At 36.2% G+C, this 23,657-nt stretch overlaps 1 protein-coding gene across 1 annotated transcript in view; it reads right to left on the bottom strand.

The window, feature by feature from the left end:
* Positions 1-5,049: 5,049 nt before the first annotated feature.
* Positions 5,050-23,657, bottom strand: part of TMPRSS11A (transmembrane serine protease 11A) — a 52,924-nt gene continuing 34,316 nt past the window's right edge. Inside the window, exons 6-10 of the mRNA XM_019829427.3 lie at positions 21,449-21,487; positions 19,356-19,527; positions 11,771-12,030; positions 7,086-7,228; positions 5,050-5,339 (exon numbers count right to left, since the gene is read on the bottom strand). Of these exons, the coding sequence (XP_019684986.1) occupies positions 5,178-5,339; positions 7,086-7,228; positions 11,771-12,030; positions 19,356-19,527; positions 21,449-21,487 (776 nt within the window). The 3' untranslated portion in view covers positions 5,050-5,177. The remainder of the gene's footprint in view (positions 5,340-7,085; positions 7,229-11,770; positions 12,031-19,355; positions 19,528-21,448; positions 21,488-23,657) is intronic.

Genomic DNA, 23,657 nt, shown 5'->3' with positions numbered 1-23,657 from the left:
GTATTTTTCTTCCAGCTTGGATATTCCTGGCATATACTTATATAGCAAAGGTCTTAACACTCTCGCTGCGCTGAGTTTCTCAGTCCTTCATTTAACGTATGAGCCCCAGAATCATTTCCATTAAGCATATTTTTGGATTTCAGTGTTGCATTTTGGGTTTTCCTTCCTGTATTTAATTTAGTGACTACTGGTGTGGAGGAGTCTTCTGAACTTGGAAAACAACAAAAACAGTTTTAAAAAATTAATCAATTAAATCTTGATTGCTAATGGACATGAAAAGGGCAATCTTATATGGATAATTAAAATCAATAAACCAAATATCATTTTTTAAAATTCAAATTCCTTTATTTCTGTGAACTTTAAAAAAGTATATAGTATGTATGTTTTAGTTTTATCTCTGTTCTTTCCTATTAGGCAGATTCAACAGAGAAGGACCTCAATCAGAAGAATATAATCATGGATATCTAACAGGGCCATGGGAAGTACCCAGATTTGTGAGGCCCATGGCAGAAAGAGGAAGAAAGGACAGTCTCTGGTAGGTAAAATAAAAATGATGAAAGAGAATGGGAGATTTTTAGCCTCATTTCCAAATATTCCTATGGGTTTGGGATGTACTCATTTAAGGGAATATAGAGAACAGGTTTTGATTTAGATGGCTTCCTGAAAGGCCACAATTATGCATGCTTTATTGTATTTTGATTACTTCTGGTGTAGGCAGGGAGGGGGGAGCCTTTAGGAACATTCAGGAATATAAAAGCAGGACCAGCGCAAGTTGGAAGGCCGTGTACAGGAAAGTGACATGGGGGAAGCAGTTAACAACTGAGAATTGAGGTCTCTTACCTTCATAGAAATCATAATTTGCCTCTGTTAATTTATTCTTTCGCTAAACATAATATATACTGAATGTCCTAAATACTGTGAGTGATACAAAAATGAATGATCAGTCTTTAGTCTTATGGAACTACTAGCACTATACTTCAGCGATAATACATGTATATTAAAAGTGCAATGCAGAGTAAAGTATGAGAAATGCTTTAGAGGGAGAACAAAAAAACTCCAAAAGCTTTTGAATGGAGAGCAATTTTATCTGGAATAATAAAAGTATTCTTGGTAGAGGTGATATTTGGGTTAGACCTTCTAGAGCGAAGAGAACATTGCATGACCAGAGAGGAGAATGTATTCAGGATATAAAGTGTAACATTCAGAGTTATGGACACTGAACACAAGCAAAACAAAAAGTCTGTTGGTTGTTAGCAGATTGTAAAAGGTATCTAAATCCATGGTGATAGGGATTTAGACTCTGTCAGGGAAAGAGAAAATCAGTGATGATTTGAGTGAGTGGGAATAATGTTATTGAGTAGCATCATAACTGAGCTGCAATTTGCTAAATGAACAGAGTAGGGAGAAACTGAAGGTGGGAAGAGCAGTGGGGGTAGGTGAGATAATAATAATATGATGTTAATAATTGTGGATTATTATTCTAGAAAGTGCTATAGGCACTGCAGGTCATGGCCTGCTAGGTTTTAAAATTAACTTACTTTGTGGGGTAAACATTAAAAAATTTGAAATAGAGGGGCACCTGGGTTGCTCAGTCAGGCAAGTCCGACTCTTGATTTTGGTTCAGGTCATGATCTCACGGTTTCATGACTTCAAGCCCCACGCTGGGCTCTGCACTGGCAGTATGGAGACTGCTTGGGATTCTCTGTCTCCTCTCTCTTTACCCCTCCCCCATTTGTGCTGTCTCTGTCTCTCTCAAAATAAATAAACTTTAAAGTAAAATAAAATGGTGGGCACTTGGGTGGCTCAGTTGGTTGAGGATCCAACTTTGGCTCAGGTCATGATCTCACAGCTTGTGAATTTGAACCCCATATGGGGCTTGCTGCTGTCAGCCTGTCAGGGTAGAGCCTGCTCCAGATCCTCTGTCCACCTCTCTCTGCCCCTTCCCCACTTGAGCTCTCTCAAAAATAAACAAATATTTTAAAAAATAAAATAAATGTTAAATGTTCATACCCTTTAAAAAATTGAAATAGAGTAGAAAATATTGGATTTTATTGCACTAAGACAACTACTATTTTATGAAACTTCTGTGTCAATTTTTAATATATATGTATTTATTTATGTATTTATGGAGCTGTGATGTGAAATATATTTTCTCCTGTGGATTGTGGTCAAGATAGAGAGACTATACAAGAGGCTGTATTTATAAAAGTTTGTCTTTATGGTAATGGTTAATGGGGCTCCACAAATATAGTCTAGGCAGGGGTATGAGAGAAATCCTTCAAGCACATTGTGTATAGGGAGCTCAGTCTGTATTTGAAATAGCCACTGACATATTCTGCTCTTTCTTTTAGAAACATGATAGTGAATGTTCAGTTTGATCAGGAGACCATAACTTTTGAATACTCAATGTCATAATTTTGAGGTATCTCTTAGTTTCTAACGTGACCAAATGCCTTCAGAACAGCAGTTCTCAACAGGGAACACTTTGCTCCTTTGGGGACATTTGTCAACATGTGGAGACATTTTTGGTTATCACAATTTGGGAGGAAGGAGTGTGTTGTAGGCATCTAGTTGACAGAGGCCAGGGGAGCTGCTAAATATTCTGTGCACAGGACAGCCCCTCACAGTAAAGAATGAACTGGGCCAAAACGTCAAAAGTGCCAAGGTTGAGAAATTCTGCTTCAGAATCACTCAAACTAGTTATTCAAAAGAAATGCAATTTGTAAGAGCAGTTGAAAGATTCATGCTAAGATTTGGCCTAACACAGATTCAGTGATATTATTTGTAGAATGCTCTGATCATTATTTATTATTAAATTTAAAATGATATAACAACATTTGCTTATTTGTAAGCCAGAATGATATGCTGCCCAAAACAGTTTAGCAATACAAAGTTTGTAACTCTAATATCATTTCTTGAATCTTAACATCGAAAGTCAGAATTATATACTACTACCATAATATTGACTAACGTATAAGCCTATGTATGTTTTTACATATGAAGAAGCAACTTTATCTTGAAGTGAGTTCAGAGAATTGGCAGTCAGCTGCCCAAGTGAATCATATCATTTAAAACTTTTACATTTAGGTCTATGACCCATCTTGAGTTAATTTTGTGAAAGGTGTAAGGTCTGCATCAAGATTCATTTTTGGTTTGTGGATGTCTTGTTGTTCCAGTACCATTTGTTGAAAAGACTATTCTTTCTCCACTGAACTGCCTTTGCTCTTTTGTCGAAGATCAATTGGTGTTATATATATATGACTCTACTTCTGGGCTCTCTATTCTGTTGAATTGATTTATCTATTCTTTTACCAAAAACCTGCACACAATGTTTATAGCAGCTTAGTCATAATTGCCAAAACTTGAAAGCAACAGAGATGTCCTTCGATAGGTGAATGGATAAACAAACTGTGTGGTACATCCATACAATGGTATATCATTCAGCAATAATGAGCTATCAAGCCACAAAAAGACACATAGGAACATAAATGCGTAACATTAAGTGAAAAATAAGAGTTCTAATTTAAAATAGATTCAATAGAAGTCACTGAAATTCTTATAGATCTGATTATTCCAATAAATATATGTGATCATAAAGAGACTTTGTAAGGAAAAGGGCATGTGAAATTGGTACCTCAGTTCTAGGCCCACTGGGCGTACAAACTACCTACAGGTTTACCACGTCATTGACATTTCCTGTCTTCAGTTATCTGAACCATAGGTGTGTTGGCCTGAATGACTCACAGTCTTCTTCAACCTTTAAAATTCTGTGAGTCTAGTTTATGGATTTGTGTGTGTGTGTGTGTGTGTGAATAAATTGTTAGTCTCTTTTAGATTATTGTAGGATTAGTTTCATGCCTTATCAATAGCCCATGGGGAGACATTATTATAAAGTAACTCAATTTTTCCATGGTTTGGCTTATATTTGGACTTATATTTGACTTATAGAATATAAATTATATTTATATGAATAAATGACAGTCTCTGCCCACAAACCTGATATTCCGCTGACCTTGTCAGGGAGTCAGTTTCCACAAAGCCTTCATTTAATTGTACCATGGAATACCCAAACCTGACTCTCCGAATGTCTTCATGAGACACTTAGGGGCTTTTTTCAGATTACTTTGTTTATGTGTTCTGTGCAGTAGGTCCTTGAAATTTACATTTCATTTTTTTTTTAACTAGTGTTTCATGGTTGCAATAGTTAGGCTACCGCCACAAGCCCTAGGAGATAATTGGCTGCATCAATTGAAAGATATAAATGTTTCTTTCTATGTAGAAAGACAAACTCATTGATTCTTCAACATATTAGGGAATTCTCATTTTTCTAGGCATTTAACCTTACAATAATGTAAAGAACTACCTCCTAGAGGTTCAAACATGTAAATGCATCTATGAAACGTCAAATTTTTGTGCCATTGTTTTGGAATGACAGGTTTTGTAACAAAGATACATTTGTGACTAGCTAATTATTATGTGCACTCATTTATTAATCAGGCTTTCTTTGGATATATCTAAGGGTGGGGATATTTCTCTTTTTTTCTGTGTGTGTGTGTGTGTGTGTGTGTGTGTGTGTGTGTTAAAAAAAATCACCAAAAATAGGGAGGTTTCATAGTAAAAATGGTTAGAAGATCTCTGGCCTGATTTATCACCATATTTTGTTTCCTAGATATAACTTTTTTCGAGATCCTTCTAAAGGGTTTATAAGTAGAAAATGTATTAAATAAAAAAATCTCTTTGGAAAACTTGGAATAATAAAGAAACAGAAAAAAGTATTTGTGAGCTCAGGAGAAATGATTAGACATTATATAACGTTTCCCTGAATTCTTTAAGAGATTAAAAGGTTTCTCACTTAAGGAGACACCCTTGACAAAGATGTTCCAAAAATCCAGATTATTTTCAAAAATTTGCATTACACCTCTTTTATATTCCAATTTGCATGATGTAAAGAGTTGAGTATCTCTGCTGTATTCTTCCAGCCAGGATAAATTGACCCACTACTTTACAAATTTATAAGGATTTAAATCCCTTATAAATTGACTATGTGTTGATTAAAGTGATTTTAAAATAAATCACATCATTTAATTTCACTTCATTGTACTGTATTCACTAAACATTTAAATTCTCATACATGTATAGCTTGCTTAAAGCTGTCAATATTTAACTTTTATAGAGAATTAGAGGCCTGTTTTTGAAGTGATCCAGTTTCGGTAATAAGCCACTTCTGTGTAGACTCCAGGTTTGTTCTTTTGACCACAGTTATCTCCCCAGCTCACGATTCCAATGAGATACCAGGTGTCTTTAAAATCCTTTATAACTAAGGGTCCCCCAGAATCACCCTGAAAATAAAAGAGAGAAATAAAATTACCTAAATATAGAACTTATTACTTAAAATATTCTGATGAAGCACATATTTTATTATAGACAGCATATTTATTGATTACCAATTACAGAACAATTAATTGAAACATGGATTTCAAAAGTTATAAAAACTTTAAAGTTCAGTTTCCACATTTTAATTTTCTCAGATTTATTGACATATAATTGACAAATATAATTGTATATAGTTAAAATGTACAATGTGATATTTAACATACATATATATATAATTTGTGAAATGATTACCACAATCAGTTTTATTAACACATGTATCATTTCACATAGTTATTGTGTGTGTGTGTGTGTGTGTGTGTGTGTGTGTGTGTGTAGAATGCCTAGGGTCTACTGGCAAATTTCAAATACACAACACAGAAAGTCTAGTTGGTGTTGGTTTTCTCCTGGCTCGAAGCAGGGTTCTTGGATCTCTGTTTTATCAGACAGACTAATCCCCTCATCACGCACCTCAGTTATAATTGCTGTATTCATGTCTTGGACCCTGTCCTTGAGTCTTTTCTCAATAACTTTCCCAGTTTTTCTGTGTCTAGAGCTTTGTTTTACTACTCACTTGCGCAGTCATGGAGCAGGAATTTTACCTCTGCTTCCCAATCTAGTGAAATCTCCTTATGACCACCTCCTTCCCGAGGCATATCACGAATCTCACCACTTGCCTAGATTCTCATATCCTGTCTGCTCCTGGACTCCTGTCACCACCTTCCCCTTCTCCGTCATGGCTTGGACCTCTCTGTGCATTCTCTGAATTCTAGCTGCCTCTCTCCTCTTTCTCAGCAACTGAGGCTGGATATGTACCCGATTCCACTCTTGCCCAGCCTATATGCTACAAAACTCCCTGTTCCTTTCTGACAGAGGTTTACATGTGTAATTTATGGGACTCAGGGCAGAGCTTTCTGCCACCTGACATCAAAACAACTTCCATTATTTCATCATGTACAATCATCTCCTTGAAGTTTTCAAGAATCTCATGTTATAAAGCAAGTACCTACAGGAAGAAACATACTTTATACCTTCATCAGAAAACGTACATCCAGGATAGCTATTAGACAGCAGAGGAAGGCACTGGAAAGGGCACCAGGCCTAATCCACCTTCTCACTCAGTGTTAACTGCCTCTCGCCCTCTCATTCTCCTTATGCTGAGAGCCAACAGATTACTTAGAATTCCTTCAAATATGAATTATAATTTCATACCTTCATTATTTTTGCAATGCTCTTTCTATGTATAGAAAAATAATAGTATTTTCTTGTTGTATAACTGCTAAGTGCCATTTATGCTGCAGGCCTCATTTAAGTGTGATTTCTCTGATATTTGCTGTAAAATTGTTCCCTTCACACTAAAGATATTTGCTCTCCATTATATCATTTAAAACATCTCATCATAGCTCATTGCTCATGATGATTTCCTTTCTAGATGAGACCCCTTTAAGAAAAGGGACTATGCTGTATGAACCTTTGGACTTGTGGTATTAAGAAAACTTAATTTGGTTGGTTAGTTTGTTTGATAGCTTTAAAGAAATGCTGCTTATATAATTTGCTTAATAAAACATCCAAAAATGTTTGTGTTGTGAAATATGCATTTAGAAATTACTGAACTGACAAAATATCTATATTGGTACAAACATAAAGAACATTGAATATTTCTTGAAAGATAAAAAATATTTTGAGTTAATGATATCAAAATAATTTCTACCTACCCTGCAGGCATCATAAATTCCTTCCAGATATCCAGCACAAAACATTCCAGATTTTATATCATGGCCATATATGTGTGGTTGTTTGCACACATCATCGCTTATGATTTTCAGTCTGGCTTCTCGAAGATTATTTTGGGATTCCCCTTAAGGGAAAACAAAGTAATTTTAGTGTTTACAATCAACATCCTTAGCTAGAAAGAAGTGAGTGGACTTTTTTCCTAATCGAACCTATGTCATATTAAAACTGTCAATACAAAATGAAGTTAATATTAGCAGCTTCTAGAGAATAAATCTGTCTTTAAAATCTGGCACATTTAAATGATAATTATTGTCCTTATCATATTTTTGTAAATACCTATACTTGTAAGAAAAACATTTTGTGTCTTTTTCTGGAAAACCTTTGTACATTTACTTTATTTTTATTATTTTATTTCATCTTTTTTTAATGTTTATTACTGAGAGACAGAGAGAGACAGAGCATGAGCAGAGAGGGGCAGAGACAGAGGGAGACACAGAATCCAAAGCAGGCTCCAGGCTTTGAGCTGTCAGCACAGAGCCAGATGAGGGGCTTGAACTCACAAACTGCAGGATCATGACCTGAGCTGAAGTCGGACACCTAACTGACTGAGCCACCCAGGCGCCCCTATTTTATTTTATCTTAATTCTAGTATAGTTAACACAGTGTTATGTTAGTTTTAGGTGCACAATTTAGTGATTCACCTCTTCCATGCATCACCCGACGCTCATCACAACAAGTGCATTTCTTAATCCCCATTGCCTATTTTATTCCCTCTCCCACCTCTCTCTGGTAACCATCAGTTAAGAGTCTGTTTCTTGGTCTGTTTATTTCTTTTTTTCCTTTGCTCCTTTGTTTGTGTGTGTCTTACTTAAATCCCACATATGAGTGAAATCATATGGTGTTCGTCTTTCTCTGACAGAATTATTTGGCTTAGCATCGTACTTTTTCTTTAAACCAATCCATTTATATATATAGGTAGGAAAGCACTCATTTTTAAAAATCCAGTTTGTATTTGTGGATTCCAGATTGTTTCTAGAAACTTGTCAGGTTTAGATAGTTTCCTCCCTTGGCTTGATAAAATAACTAAAATACTGTGTACATTTATTTTATCCTTTACATTTTATGAAGAACTTTTACATATATAATGACATTTAAAGTCAATGATTTAATTTCTAATGTATTACAAGTTTGGGACTCCAGAGTATAAACTAGATCCTGAGTTGTAGAACCCAATGTTATGACAGGAAGATAACTGCCTCTGGTGGAAACAAAGAATATCACAAGCATTCGGGGATTCTTTATATCAAACTACATACTGGTCAGGAAACTGACATGTGGTAGACAGAATCTACAATGATTTCCAAGATTCCTATGTGATCTCCTCCCCTGCTTCGGCCTCCAAGTGTGGATGGGATCTGTGAATATAATGGATGTCATTCTCATGATTAGGTTATGTTACATGGCACAGGTAAGGGAATTCTCCGGATGTAATCAGTTTGACATTGAGTTCATCAAAAGGGAGATTATCCAAGGTGGGCCTGACCTAATGAGGTGAACCTCATTTTCAAAAGGGTTTAGGACTTCCCTGAGTTCAGAGACTTTTTTCTAATGGTGTTGAAGAAGCAAGCTGCTATGAGTTCTATAGCTGCAAGAAACTGTATTCCATAGCAACCAGTGACCTTGAAAGAGAACCCAGAGCTGCAGATGGAGACCACAACTCCAGTGGACACCTTGCTTGCTGTTTTGTGATACCTTGAAAAGAGGACCTAGCTAAGCTGTGTCTGAAATTCTGACCCATGGAAACTGTGAAATAATAAATGCTTGCTGTTTGAAGCTGTTAAATTTGTGGTAATTTGTTACACAGCAATGGGAAACTAATAGACATACCAATTTTAGTAGAATACCAGTTCAGGATTTATTTCTGGAGAGGTGATTACTGAAGTGTTTAAAAAGTGCTTAAGTTATTCTGTTCTTTGTTTTTTTTTGTTTTTTTTTTTTAATTTTTTTTCAACGTTTTTTATTTATTTTTGGGATAGAGAGAGACAGAGCATGAACGGGGGAGGGGCAGAGAGAGAGGGAGACACAGAATCGGAAACAGGCTCCAGGCTCCGAGCCATCGGCCCAGAGCCTGACGCGGGGCTCGAACTCACGGACCACAAGATCGTGACCTGGCTGAAGTCGGACGCTCAACCGACTGCGCCACCCAGGCGCCCCAAGTTATTCTGTTCTTTGAATCAATTGGTGTTTTGTCTTTTTTTTTTTTTTTCCTACGACATTGTCAGTTAGAAAAATTCATGTCCAGTGTCAGGAATGGTAAAGTGAAATTGACAATCTACATATTGTACCTGACAATATAAATTTATAACTTTTTCAGAAAACTGGTTGGCAAAATTTATAAAAAACACAGCACATAAATTCCAGGCATCCCTGAACTATTTCTCAACTATTGTGGGAATGCTTAATGATGTTTCTCACAAAGTATTGTTTTTTAAAAGAGTCAGCCTTTTATTTCACTAATTTTCTCTATTTTTTCTTAATTTTGACTTTATTCATTTATACCTATCATTATTTCCTTCCTTTTGCTTGTTTTAGGCTTATTTTGCTATTTATTGCTGATTTAAGTAAAAACTTAGATTATTGATTTAAGAATTTTCTTCTTTTCTAATGTCTTCAGTTGCTATAAATTTCCCTCTCTGCATTGTTTTAGCTACATCCTGCGCATATTGATGTTGTTTTCTTTTTCATTTTCAGTCTTTTGTATACTTAAAATTTTCTTTAAGACTTCCTCTGTAACCTATGTATTATTTAGAAGGGTATTGTTTAATTTCTAAGCAGTTAGAGATTTTTCTGTTCTCTTTCTGCTAATGGTTTCTAGTTTGCTTTCATTATGATCAGATACTGTGTATGATTTCAGTTCTTTAAAGTTGTTGAAGATTGTATTAGGGAGCTAGATATGATCTACTTTTGGTCAGTATTGGTGAATATTTTATGGATACTTGAAAAAAATGGGTTCAGCTTTGGGTTCTATACATGCCATTTAGATTCCATTGCTACTCAAAAAGTATTACGGCAGGTATATTTCTGCCAGCCTCAAACTCCAGGCCAGAACTGATTCTTCCCACCAAACCAAAGGGAAAATGAAGTGCCCCTCCCATCATCATGAAGCAGGGAGTGTAAATTCTATATTGTAAGAAAACCCATCAGAGAGAGTGTTGACATAGAGGTGTTATGCTTACAGCTCTACTCAGCTGCCCTGCGATTAGTAAGATATGAATAATTTCTGTGATTGGTAATATGGCTGTAAAGAAAGCCATACATATCTCAGTTTGTATAATAGTAATGAAACCATATGAGACACCGGGAAAAAAATCTAGAGACCATCAAGACTATTCTTGGGTACATTAGTGAAAGATATTCCTAGTTCCTTAGTGGAGACTAAGAATTAACGGTTTATTCTTTAGGGTTTTTATATATAAAGGAATTGTACAGAGCTCTGTGAATGGATTTTGTCATTCCCAGAAAGGCTTTTCTTTATCTTCTTATGCCCAGAGTTAAGGAAACTCTCTTGCTGTTGTTATATGTAAGTACCTAGACCAGATTTTACAATCCAGAGTGTATCTGACTATGCCAAAAAAGCATTCAAAAACAAAATCATTTTTACTTATTAGAAGTGTAAGGTAGTATATCAAGTTAAATCAGTTTAGAGAGAGCCACGGAAGCTTTGTTATCAGAGACGATCTCTAAATTAGCCTCTGTAATTCTGAAGCAGATTTGGCTGTAATTGGACATTGTAGCTGAGAAACAGAAAAACTTGTGAAGTGACCCAGGAAAGTGAAAATGAGTAGTGGAGCAAACCAAGGGAATGAATAGATTAAAAGGGTAGAGGGGGGCTCACAGAGATGAGGCATAAAGGGAGGGAGCGTTGGAGGGAAAGTGGGCATGAAGATGACACCACATCTGATGCACACATGGCATTGCATAGACAACAGCACATAGAAATAGACTCTAGTGTTGCTGAGGGAACATTCACTTCTTTTATGTCTTCCTTGAAGCCTACCCCTTTGGAGCTCCCTCTCCCTATTCTATGTGAGTCTGACCAGGCTGTCTATCACACACCTTCCTTTCTTGGTATAGGCACAGGAGTGAGTACCTGAGTTAGTGAGTCAACCCAAGTGCCCTGGACACAAACGGGACCAAAGGAAACCTTTTCAGGGATTAATGTAGATTCTGGCAAAGAGCAGGATGTGTTCTTCCCTCCGCATCTGTTAGGGGAACATGATGTAAACCTTGATGTTGTTGGCCACCTTTGACACTATGTGGAACTAGAATCCCTACATATGAAGGCAATCTAGGGGAAAACAGAGCCAGAAATGAGAAGATTCAGAGATTCAGCATCTAATGACATACAAACTCCTGAATCCAGCTATGTCTAAAACAAGACTCATCTCCTCTCTCTTGATTTCCAAATCACAAGGGCCGAATTTGCCATTTTATTATTGTTTTTGCTTTAGTTTGAGTTGAGTTTCTGTCACTGACAAAGTAAGAGCTCTAACTAATCCAATCAAGCTGTGTGGAAATGGCTGGCAGGATATATTAATGGAGATTAGATTAAATCACACTGTCCTAAATTGGATTTAGAGCTCTGTGTCCTTTCTGAGATACCTACCACCGTAGAAAAGTGCTCCAAATCCTGTGATATAAACAGTTGAATTGGGTTGGAAGGATGCAGAGGCTTCTGGCAAACAAACCCGGCGGATGTCATTAGTAAAGGTGACCTTGGGAGAGAACTGTACAACAGCAATGTCGTACTCTCTTGCTGGGGAGTGATATCTCTCATGGACAATAATTCTTCTGATATTTCTTTTCATTAATGGAGGGTTGATTGTTGTTCCAAAGCTAACAGTCCATTGATGTGGATTTGCATTACTGGAAAAGGTTAGAAATGCATATAAACTGTACATATAAACTGCAGCACTATAATAACTGCATGAAGGCTAATAAAAAACTCCATCTTAAAAATATTTGGTTGTATGGTAGTTTCCTTTGACCTTTAAATATAGACTATTGCTATTTTGAAAGATAAACTGTATACAAATAGCATCTTAGAGCTGAAATCCAAATAAGAATTATTGAATTCTAGAACTGTAAAGCATATAAGCTATCATTCATTTATCTCTTCAGCAAATATTTGTTGAAATTCTGTATGCTAAGTCTTATTTGAAGTGCTGGGATTGAAGTGGTGAACCAGACAGAAAAGGTCCCTGCTGGTGGCAGTATTCAATTCCAGTGAAGGAAAAAAAACAAAATGAATTAACAGATAAATAAATCCAAGCAGTGATAAGGGCTATGAATAAAATAAAATAGGATAGTGGAATAGAGTACAGGGGGGTAGTTAGATAATTCTCTTTTGAGAATAGGATGTTTAGGCTGAGACATGGTTTATGGGGAATTAGCTGTGAGAAGGCAGGGAGACAAATTTCCAGACGAACTTCCCAAGGCTTACATCAGATGGGCTGCAGTTCGAGACCCAAAGGAAGAGTGGTGGGGCATGAGGCTGGCGAGGTAGGCAGGAACCAGATTTTTGAGTGTCTTATAGGTCATGGATAGTGTGTTTGGATTTTATTCAAGTGATATGGGAATTCATTGGATGATTTTAAGACAAGAGTAATGTAGTCTCATTTACATTAAAAAAAATCACATAAGTTCTTTCTGGAGAATAGATTGTTGGAAGGTAAGAGTGAATGAGGTAAAAGTTGTCAGAAGTAGGAGCGCCTGGATGCCTCAGTCAGTTAACCTTCTCAGTTCAGCTCAGGTCATGATCTCACAGTTCTTGGGATCGAGCCCCTCATTGGACTCTGTGCTGAAAGCACAGAGCCTGCTTTGGATCCTCTTTCTCTAAAATAAATAAACGTTTAAGAAAAAAATTTGTCAGAAGTCTTGTGGAAGATGACCAAGTATGGATGACTTCTAGCTTGTGAGCAACTTTTAGCTTGTGGGCTTGCCCAACTGGCAGATCATGGTACATATGGAGATTGGAAAGGTCATTTAGTAATAAAAGATCATCTAGTAAAGCCTTTGTTTTATACATAAGGAAAATAAAACCTAGATAGGTTAAACTATTTGCCATGTATCATGTCTGCTTGCCTCTCTCTGCTCTTCTCTTTATTGGACATGGTCTCCCATCAAAATCTATTTATTAGTAGCAAGATTAGTATTCTTAACTAAGTACTTAACTAACACCGTCCATGAGGGATAAGCAGAAACAGATACTGCCCATATAGATACTTGTTCCTCAACCTAATTATTTCCTAATAGGTAGCTTTAGTCATAGAAAGAAGCATATAAACATATCATAGGGTTTAAGTACAATTTGACAGCTGTAATTGTGTTGGGATTATTATTTTTATCTTTACGGGAACTTAAATTTAAATTTTAAATCGTGTTTTTATACACAGTTTTGATGTGCAAAAATAATGAGAAAAGCTAAATAAAAATGGTTTGTGAACACAATTATTCATTTGCATAAATATATTGACATTTTTGTTTATAAATAAATCTCTTGTGAATTTTATTTGTGCAAATCTGCTCCCTCACCTTAGTCATACCTAGATAAACTTAATACAAATCAAGTATTTCGAACTTGGAAGTGCAAAGGACAGACCTTGAATTGCATTTACTTAAATGATCATTTCAGAACTTTCAAACAAAACCCTGATACTATTTAATACAACTTGTATTTTTTACATTGTGGACAGAAAACCTGAAAGAAACACCTGACATGAAAGATCCTAAGTGAAGATTACAAATAAACTTAAAAAATTTTTAAACTGGGCCCAAATAAAAAAAATGATAATGATAATGAGTATAAAACAGTAATTCAGATCCCCAACTAAATTGTAAAAATTGAAAGTGTAATTCCTGGGTTGGAAACTATCCCTATAAAAAGGATCTGGGAATTTTGTTGATTATTAGCTTGAAAATCGATCCACGTGATAAGAGTTCTTAAAGGGTTCAGTCAGTATAAGAGTGCAATGATATCAAACAATCTCAAACTAGGGAAGGCCATAAAAAGTCATTTGGTCCTCTCACTGATCCAGTGCTTGAAAGATGGAACTTTGCATGAGGCAGACATACATGCTTGTGTTCAATTCCACCCTCCCCTAACATTGTGACCTTGGGCAAGTTACTTAACTCTTCTTATTTTGCTCAGTGAAAAAAAAGCTTATCGAGCATTGTTTACTTAATGAGGTGAGTGTGAGTGTAAGAATTATGTAAAATCAATCCTTTAAAAAATTTTTTTAAATGTTTATTTACTTTTGAGAGAGAAAGAGACAGCATGAGCAAGGGAGGGGCAGAAAGGGATAGAGACACTGAATCTGAAGCAGGCTCCAGGCTCTGAGCTGTCAGCACAGAGCCTGATGCAACGTGGGGCTCGAACTCACCAACCATAAGATAAGATCATGACCTGAGCCACAGTCGGAGGCTTAACTGAGTCACCCAGGTGCCCCTATGTAAAACCAATCTTAAGGATCTAATAAAAAATTTGTACCATACTGGAGCTTAATAAGTGCTAATAGTTGTTGTAAGAACACAGTCTCAGGTAGCAATTGTCTATGCTTGAACCCTTCTGCAGATGGGAACATCGCCTTTCCCTTAGAATCTCTTTCTTCACCTTAGAATCCCTTGCATATTTGAGCAGCTCTAACTATTGAAAGTTCTTCCTTGATTCCCTAATTCTCTTGCACAGGAAAGTGTCTCAGACATAGGCTTTGAATGGCAAAGTAAACTATACAGTTATATTATCACCTTTCTTTCTTTACCATCCAACACTCTATAGTTTGAGAACATTTCATTTTCTCAATTTTTCTTTGAGTGTGTTGTCCAGGACAGAACTCACTATCCCAGTCAGGATTTGACCAACAAAGAGTCTAATGTCTCCTTTATTTTGAAATCTGCATTTCTTTTAATTCAATTTAAATCATAATGTAGTTTTGTGAACAACTAACTCATAGTAGGCTATTTTCTGAAAAAAATTTTAAGCAATTTGCACATGTTAAAGCACAAATATGCTTTTGGTACTGATATACTTAGATTTTTTTGACTCAGTGTAGAGCCTTACATTTATATTTACCAAAATTAATCATTTAGTTCTTGCTTATGATTCTAACATAATTAAAGTCCTGTTGAAATTTGTTTTTCTTACCCACATTTGTTATCCTTTCCAGCATCTATCATCAGCTACTTTGTTGATTATAACTTCCACATCACCTACCAAGCCTAGAAAATACATTGTCTAGGACACAGTGCAGAATAAAGATCTTTGGTGGGCCATAAAAAACATCTGCAGTCTTTCAATAGCAATTCTTAATCATCATCCTTTAGATAGAGTTGTTCAGTTACTGAGCTAACTATAACCTTCCATTCAATTTATATTATTTTATTTTTTCAAAAGCCCTCGCATTTTACTTTGTCATTATGACATTAGTCATGCTATCTCATTTTTTAATATGTTTATTTATATTTATTTGGGAGGGGGCAGCATAGAGGTGGAGAGGAGAGAATCCCAAGCAGGCTCTGTGCTGTCAGCACAGACCCTGATGTGGGGCTCAATTGCATGAAATGTGAAATCATGACCTGAGCCAAAATCAAGAGTTGGACACTTAACTGACTGAGCCACCCAGGCACCCCAATCATACTATCTATTTTGAAGAGTGTTTTGGTTCTTGGAAGCATGATTTAAGGAAGACACTGACAAAATCAAGAACATGTAGAGGAGAAGAAGTAAGATTGTAGGATATCTGAAGCTGATGTTGTGAAATAAAGTAGTGATATTTATTTTCACATATGGTTTTGAGATTCTCATTTATTTTATATTATCTGGCCTGAAAAAGAGAAAATAAGGAATTAGTTCTCTCCATGGTTCTATGGAGAAGGAAATAAATTTGATCCCTGATGTTCCAGATTAAAAAAAACAAATATCAGTGGATAAAAGTTATTAGGTTGCAGATTTGATGTTCATTGTTATAAGGATATTTGCAAAAGTGGATCCCTCTACCACAAAATTGGCTGACTTTGGAGCTAGTCAGTTCTCCTTACTTTGAGATATTCGATTCCCAACTAGGAAACTAGGGATTTCCTTGCATTCTAACATATTGGCCTGTTGAGCTCTGATGTCTTTCAAACTTTAAGAATCTAAGTCTCTATATTCAAATTTAGACTCCGGTAGACAGAATTACCATGGTATCAAAAGTCGGAATTTTATTTGCAAATATCTTCTCCCATTTGGTGGGTTGTCTTTTTGTTTTATTTTGTTGATGGTTTCCTTCACTGTGAAAAAGTTTTTGAATAGTAGTATAGTTTTGGTATAGTTTAATTTTGCTTTTGTTTCCCTTACCTGTCTAGACATGTCTAGAAAAATGTCTACAGCTAATGTCAAAGAGATTGCTGCCTGTGTTTTCTTCTAGGAATTTTGTGGTTTCAGGTGTCACATTTAGGTCTTTAATCCATTTTGAGTTTATTTTTGTGTATGGTGTAAGATGGTGGTCCAGTTTCATTCTTTTGCATGTAGCTGTCGAGTTTTCCCAGCACCATTTGTTGAAGAGACTGTCTTTTGTCCCATTGTATATTCTTGCCTCCTTTGTTGTAGATTAATGGGCCATATAATTATTGGTTTATTTCTGGGATCTTTATTCTGTTCTATTGATTTATGTGTCTATTTTTGTATCAATATCATACTGTCTTGATCACCACAACTTTGTAGTGTATCTTGAAATCTGGGATTGTGGTTCCTTCAGCCCCATTCTTTCTCAAGATGGCTTTGGTTATTTGGAGTCTTCTGCACAGTGAAGGAAACCATAAACAAAACAAAAAGGCAGCCTACTGAACGGAAGAGTATATTTACAAATGATATACCTGATAAAGGTTAATAATCAAAATATATAAAGAACTTGTACAACTCAACACCAAAAAAACAAGTGATCTAATTGAAAAATGGGCAGTACGCCCAAATAGACATTTTCCCAAAGGGGATATACAGATGGCCAACAGACACATGAAAAAATTCTCAGCATCACTGGTAATCAGAGAAATGCAAATCAAAACCAAATGAGACATCACCTTATACGTGTCAGAATGACTAAAATTAAAAAGATAAGGAACAACAAGTGTTGGACAGGTTGTGGATAAAAAGGAACCCTTAGGCACTATTGGTGAGAATGTAAATTGGTACAGCCACTTTGAAAAATCATATGGTGGTTCCTCAAAAAATTAAAAATAGAATTACTGGGATGCCTGGGTGGTTCAATCAGTTAAGCATCTGACTCTTGATTTGGGCTCAGGGCAAGATCTCACAATTTGTGAGTTTGAGCCCTGTGGCAGGCTCAGTGCTGATGGTGGGGAGTCTGCTTGGGATTCTGTCTCTCCCTCTCTCTCTGCCCTTCCCCTGCTCCAATGTGTGGGCTCTCTCTTTCAAAATAAATAAACTTTAAAAAAATAAATAAATAAAAACAGAATTACCATATATGACCCTGTAATTCCACTACTGGGTATTTATCCAAAGAAAACAAAAACACTAATTCAAAAAGATCTATGCACCCCAAATGAAAACTATAGTGAGATATCACCTCACACCTGTTAGTATGGTTAAAATCAACAACATAAGCACCAGCAGGTGTTGGTGAGCTTGCCAAAAAAGAAGAACCCTCTTGCATTGTTGGTGGGAATGCAAACTGGTGCAGCCACTCTGGAAAACAGTATGGAGTTTCCTCAAAAAGTTAAAAATAGAACTACCTTACGATCCAGCAATCATACTACTAGATATTTACCAAAGGATACAAAAATATGAATTCAAAGGGACACATGTACCCTGATGTTTATAGCAGCATTATCTACAATAGCTAAATTATAGAAACAGCCCAAATGTCCATTGGCTGTTGAATGGACAAAGAAGATATAGTATATATGTAATGGGATATTACTTAGCCATTTTTTGCCAAAGAAATTTCAAGCCAACCTTGCCAATTTCCAAGCTAATTTCAAGCCAAATCTTGCCATTTGCAACAACATGGATGGAGCTAGAGACTATTTTTTTTTAAGTAGGCTTCAAGCCCAGTGCAGAGCCCAGTGCTGGGCTTGAATTCATGACAATGATCTCAAGACCTAAGCTGAGATCAAGAGTCCAACGCTTAACCAACTGAGCCACCAGTCATCCCAGAGCTGGATGGTATTATGCTAAGTGAAATAAGTCAGAGAAGGACAAATACCATGTGATTTCACTCATCTGAAGGATTTAAGAAACAAAACAAATGAACAAAGGGAAAAAGAGAGAGGCAAACCAAGAAGCAGACTCTTCACTATAGAGAACAAACTGATGGTTACCAGAGTGGAGGTGGGTGGAAGGATGTGCTTAAAAGGTGATCGAGATTAAGGAGTACACTTGTGATGAGCTCTGGATGTGGTATGTAAGTGCTGAATCATTAAATTCTACAGTTAAAACTAATGTCACACTGTATGTGAACTAACAGGAATTTAAATAAAAACTTTAAAAGAAGAAACTAAAACAAAAAAGGTATATACACCCCTATGTTTTATTGCAACATTATTTACAATAGCCAGGATATGGAAGCAACTTAAGTGTCCACTGATAAATGAATAGATAAGAAAGATTTGATATATATTGATATATACATATATGTACATATGTGTGTTTATATATGTGTGTGTATGTGTGTGTATGCATGCATATATACATATGTGTGTGTGTGTGTGTGTGTGTGTGTGTGTGTGTGTATATATGCATACATGGTGGTTGCCAGAGGGGAGAGGTATTGAGGGATGGAGAAAATATGGAATAAATAAGTCACAGGAATAAAAGCAAGCATAGGAAATATAGCCAATGGTATTATAATAGCGTTGTATGGTGCCAGATGGTAGCTACATTTGTGGTAAGCATAGCATAACATAAAGAAGTTGAATCACCATGTGATACACCTGAAATTAATGTGACATTTGTGTCAACTATACTCCAAAAAAGCCACCAAAACCTGTGAGGACATGACGAATGAATGCTAGGATAAGGACTACTACCCTCACTGACTTTGCAAATACGTATGCAACTATAACACATTAGAAAAAAGCCTGAAAGAAAATTTTCTCATTTACCTCGGTAATATTGGGGGACGTTGGTTATTAATCAGAACATAATACTCAGTTTTTTAGCAGTAGTGAGGGCCAACTTACAGTCAATAACTTACTTCTTAAAGCAGTGTGCTGCGGTGATGAGCCATGTATTACTAATCAAGGTGGCCCCACACTGATGTATGTTATTTCGCTGAAGGGAAGCTTGCCATGGCCAGGCAGCCTTGGCTGCAATGTCTCCAGACATTATTCTGTTGACTATTAATGGAACAACTCGTTTACCACAACCTGTAAGAGATAAAATCACTAAGTTATAAGAAATATCTCCATAGTCTTTGATTCAGAGTACCTAATAGAGTACTAGAATGCAATATTTGCATCTATCATTATGTAAACATGTACAATATTAACACCTATCCTCTGTGTTTCCTGATATGCTGATGTTTTGCTCATCCCTGCATTTATAGATGTGGGTATATATATTGCCTACTAAAGTTATGTTAAACTACAAAGGGTTGATATATCACAAAGTTCTGTTTCCTGAAGACTTATGGTATCAATTATCTAGATATCCTGGGAGCTCCTGCTATAATTTTTGCTTCCCAGTTTCAGATGATCCAGCGTGTTACTTTGACACATTTTTACACAGTAAAAGTGCAAGTTTTTATCCATAGAACTCACCAGACAAGTAATTGCCCATTTGCTGATACTCCTTCTCCCATACATTTTTCTGTATGACTAGTTCCTAAGGTGTGCATGGGTTAACATATAATGACCAGTTTCTTACTCTTCAGGGTGAAGAGTTCCATGTTTCCACACAAACATCCCATTCACTATTGGTGGGACTAAATATGTACTCTATTATGTGCGTCAGATCAGAGATTACTTTGCTGCTTAAGTTCCTAAGAATTAAGCCTGTTTAGAACATGGTGCTAATAAGGAAAATATAGTAGATTCAATTCTTGTTCCAACTAATTGGGTATCACAAAAGAAAACTCATTTTACTGATACTGACTACACTCGATTGTGGCCAGTCATTGTAGAAATCTCCACCATTCTGACATTACTCTAGTTTAGACAACCATTTTTCTCATCTGGAGGGTTGCAACAGCTTCCCAGCTCATTGCCCTGACTCTAGTCCTGCTCTTCTAATCCATTCTCTATACTGAAATCTGAGTAAGTGACTTCCCACTGCCTTCCAAATGAAATTGAAATGTTTCAGCATCATTCTGGTCCTTGATCACTATTAATCATATCCATTTCCTATGCTCCCCACCCCCCATTCTATGTTCCAGGTACACTGACATTTTTCAATTACAATAAATGACCATGTTCCTGCTTTTCTAATGACATTTTTACATACTGCTCCCCCTGGCAAGGACACTCATCCCACTTGTCACTTGACTCATGGTCTCTCCTGTCTTAGGGATCACTTTCTGACTCTATGAGACCAGGTTAAGCTGACTCTGTGATTGGCTCTCATAGCACTGTGCACTTTCTCTGTTGTAGCATTTATCACCCTATTTTAACATTTCCTGATTTATTTATATTTTCCCCTACCTTTGAACTCTTAATTTTAGAGGAGGGATCTTGTCTTATTCATAGTGGTATTCACTTTCTGGCACTAGGTAGATGTGAAAAAGATATTTGTTGAACAAATAAATGAATGAATGAATGGATACATATAGTTTGTTTGTAAGACATAGAAACAAATGCATGAATGCTTTTGCTCAAAGTCATCACCACTTTGATTAAATCTTTCAAAATTTAGGCCATAGTGATATGAAGGGAGTGAGTGGAGCTGGTGTCAATCATGAAAATGAACATAATAAGCACATTTTATAGCTCAGTCACGAATAATGGAGTCTATTTCCTCCCCATTTATCACTTTCTCATTATTTCCTTTCTCAACAGAAAGAACATTTCATAGCATTTTTCAAAATTAGAAAACCAAGCCCATTTATTCCAAGCCAGAAATACATAGTTTATTCAAATTGCCCCCAAATTCCTACCATGTAAAATGTTTTTCTTGAACATGATGTAAAGATTTGTTTCAGAGCTAGAAAAAAAATACTTGTTTATTGTCCAATTGTTATTCTCTTCCAAAGAAAATGTATGACATGGATGGGAAATTATGAGCTAATATTTGAAGATATTTTCTCTTCTGATGTGGAAATTGAACTTTTCTTAATAAGCTAACTAGACTTACATGCTTGGACAGTTAGCTTTCCTGTTGATGAGCTCATTGCTGAAAAACAAAAGAGAACATAGAATGATAATATGATATTCTCTCAGTTGGTCTCAATAACCAGAAATTACCAGAGGATATTGACTATGTATGGATTCTAGACAGTTGAACAAATATTCAGGAGAATGGCTACCCAATAAAACAGGATATGTATACAGTTTTTATAGAGATTTGTAGGCAACCTCTAATTAGCAGTGGGTGATTAAGGCACAAACAGTGGATGATTAAAATTCATAAATAGTTTGTGTTAATACAGAACAGTTGTTTTCTAATTGTGCAGGATACAACCTCTTTGGATTTCATTTCAGGGGTGAAGTGAAATGGGGAAAGAGGCAGCAAGTAGACAGGATCTCCAGGCTCAAATCCAGCCTCAGTCAGAACAACTCTGCTTTTATTTCTTCTATTTAAGCTTTCGCATAAGCATTTTTTTGGTCAAAGCGTTTAGGAATGAAAAAATAAAGCACCCAAATAAACTATATTGAATAATACTTCTAAAACACAGTTTCTAAAGTATCAAAATGATTTTTTTCTGAAGAATAAACTTGTGTATTCTTATCCAACATCTGCTAAGTATTAGTAAAGACCAATTATTGGAGAGAATATAAAGTTAAATTCTGTCAATTTCCAACAGTTAGGATTCTGACAAAGGAAACATGAGCATTTAAATTGAAATCAGTGGAAGGTTATATGAAAACTGTGATGATTTTCAAGGTAAAAAGGCTTATGAGCAGAATGAGGATGAAGTATTTTATTTATTTTAACCGGTGAACATAACTAATTTTTACCAAAGAATTTTACTTTTCATGTGTAGGAGAGAAATAAACTAATGCCTTAGACATGAGAGTGACCCTCTAACATACTTCGAGTTAAGAGTAATCTAGTAATTAGGGCTCTGCACGCTGTAAGTAACATCAGAGGAACTGGAGCACACATGAACCAAATGTGAACAGTGAGCTGCTCTTTCATAACTATGGTGTTTGCAATGCAAAGAAGTTGATTTTAGCTTTGCTTTGACACATTGCAACCCATAAAGGACCCACACCACATAGTTTTGTTTTTTCCTGAAAACAAAACAAAACAAAACACAGATTCTTGACAAATGACAGATAATCTTGGGCTGCAGGCTTATTTCTAGACTTGGTTTAGAATTTTGGCAGTTTTCCATTCATTGGGAATCCCCCAGATTGAGTGTTCCTAGAGAGCAATGATTTTGCCTGTAAAAATTGCCTTGAGGATAATACTGAGCTTTTCACTAAATGGGTTTTCCTACGTGCTAGTAAACACTGATCCTTTTACATTTGGAAATTTTGAAACCATGAAGGTTCTGGCTTATTCTACTACTAATCACATGCATTGTGTACAAAGCACATGTACAACTTACTAGCTTTCTAAGTGGTAATGGCCTATTTGTTGCATATGTTCTTTCTTATATATCCTCATGCTATTTCTATGGTTGTAGGAAGAACAAACATTATTAGTGCAATTTTACTGTTGAGAGAATGGAGGTAAAGTCATGGGCCAATTACTTGGATGGTCTTGCAGTGACTCAGTGGGATCAAAATAGGTTCTCAATCAGCACACCCTGCCTTTTAATAATTTCTTAGTCATTAAAATAAACTATAGCACACAAACTGACCCTGTGAAAAAACAAAAGGTAGGCAACTGATAACCATTTCATGCTTCATTTCTGGTTTCAGATAGCTCAGGCTTTTAAATTTCTGCCAAATTAACTGGTTATTGGAAATTATAATTGTAACACATCATATAATTTATCAGAATTGCCACTATTTCACAACCTTGATTCATTTGTTTCCCCACCTAACAAAGAAGGTGGATTAAGCCCTTCCCTCCTGGGTTGGGAGAGGTCCCAGGCTTTATTCCCGGAGTAGCTGACTCTTTGTCACTTCAGCAGACTCCTGCCCATCCCATTCCCTCAGATTTTCACTTCCTGGTCAGGTTTCCTCTTGAAGAGTCAGCCAGACCCTTACAAGGGCAGGGCATCCTGTTTCGCCTCTGATATTAATCACTTCCTTTGTGCTTCTCTTAAGTCTGGTGTCCATTGGAATTTGTAGGGGAAATTTGCACTTGTCTGCCAGAAGTAGGTGCTTGTGGAAGCAGCTTAATGTACAAGGGTGAACAGGTTTCTGTCTGGCTGGACTCCTCAGAGCCT

Source organism: Felis catus, chromosome B1, assembly GCF_018350175.1.
Source record: "Felis catus isolate Fca126 chromosome B1, F.catus_Fca126_mat1.0, whole genome shotgun sequence".
NCBI classification, from domain to species: Eukaryota; Metazoa; Chordata; class Mammalia; order Carnivora; family Felidae; genus Felis; species Felis catus.
This window is presented reverse-complemented; position numbering and strand designations above follow the sequence as displayed.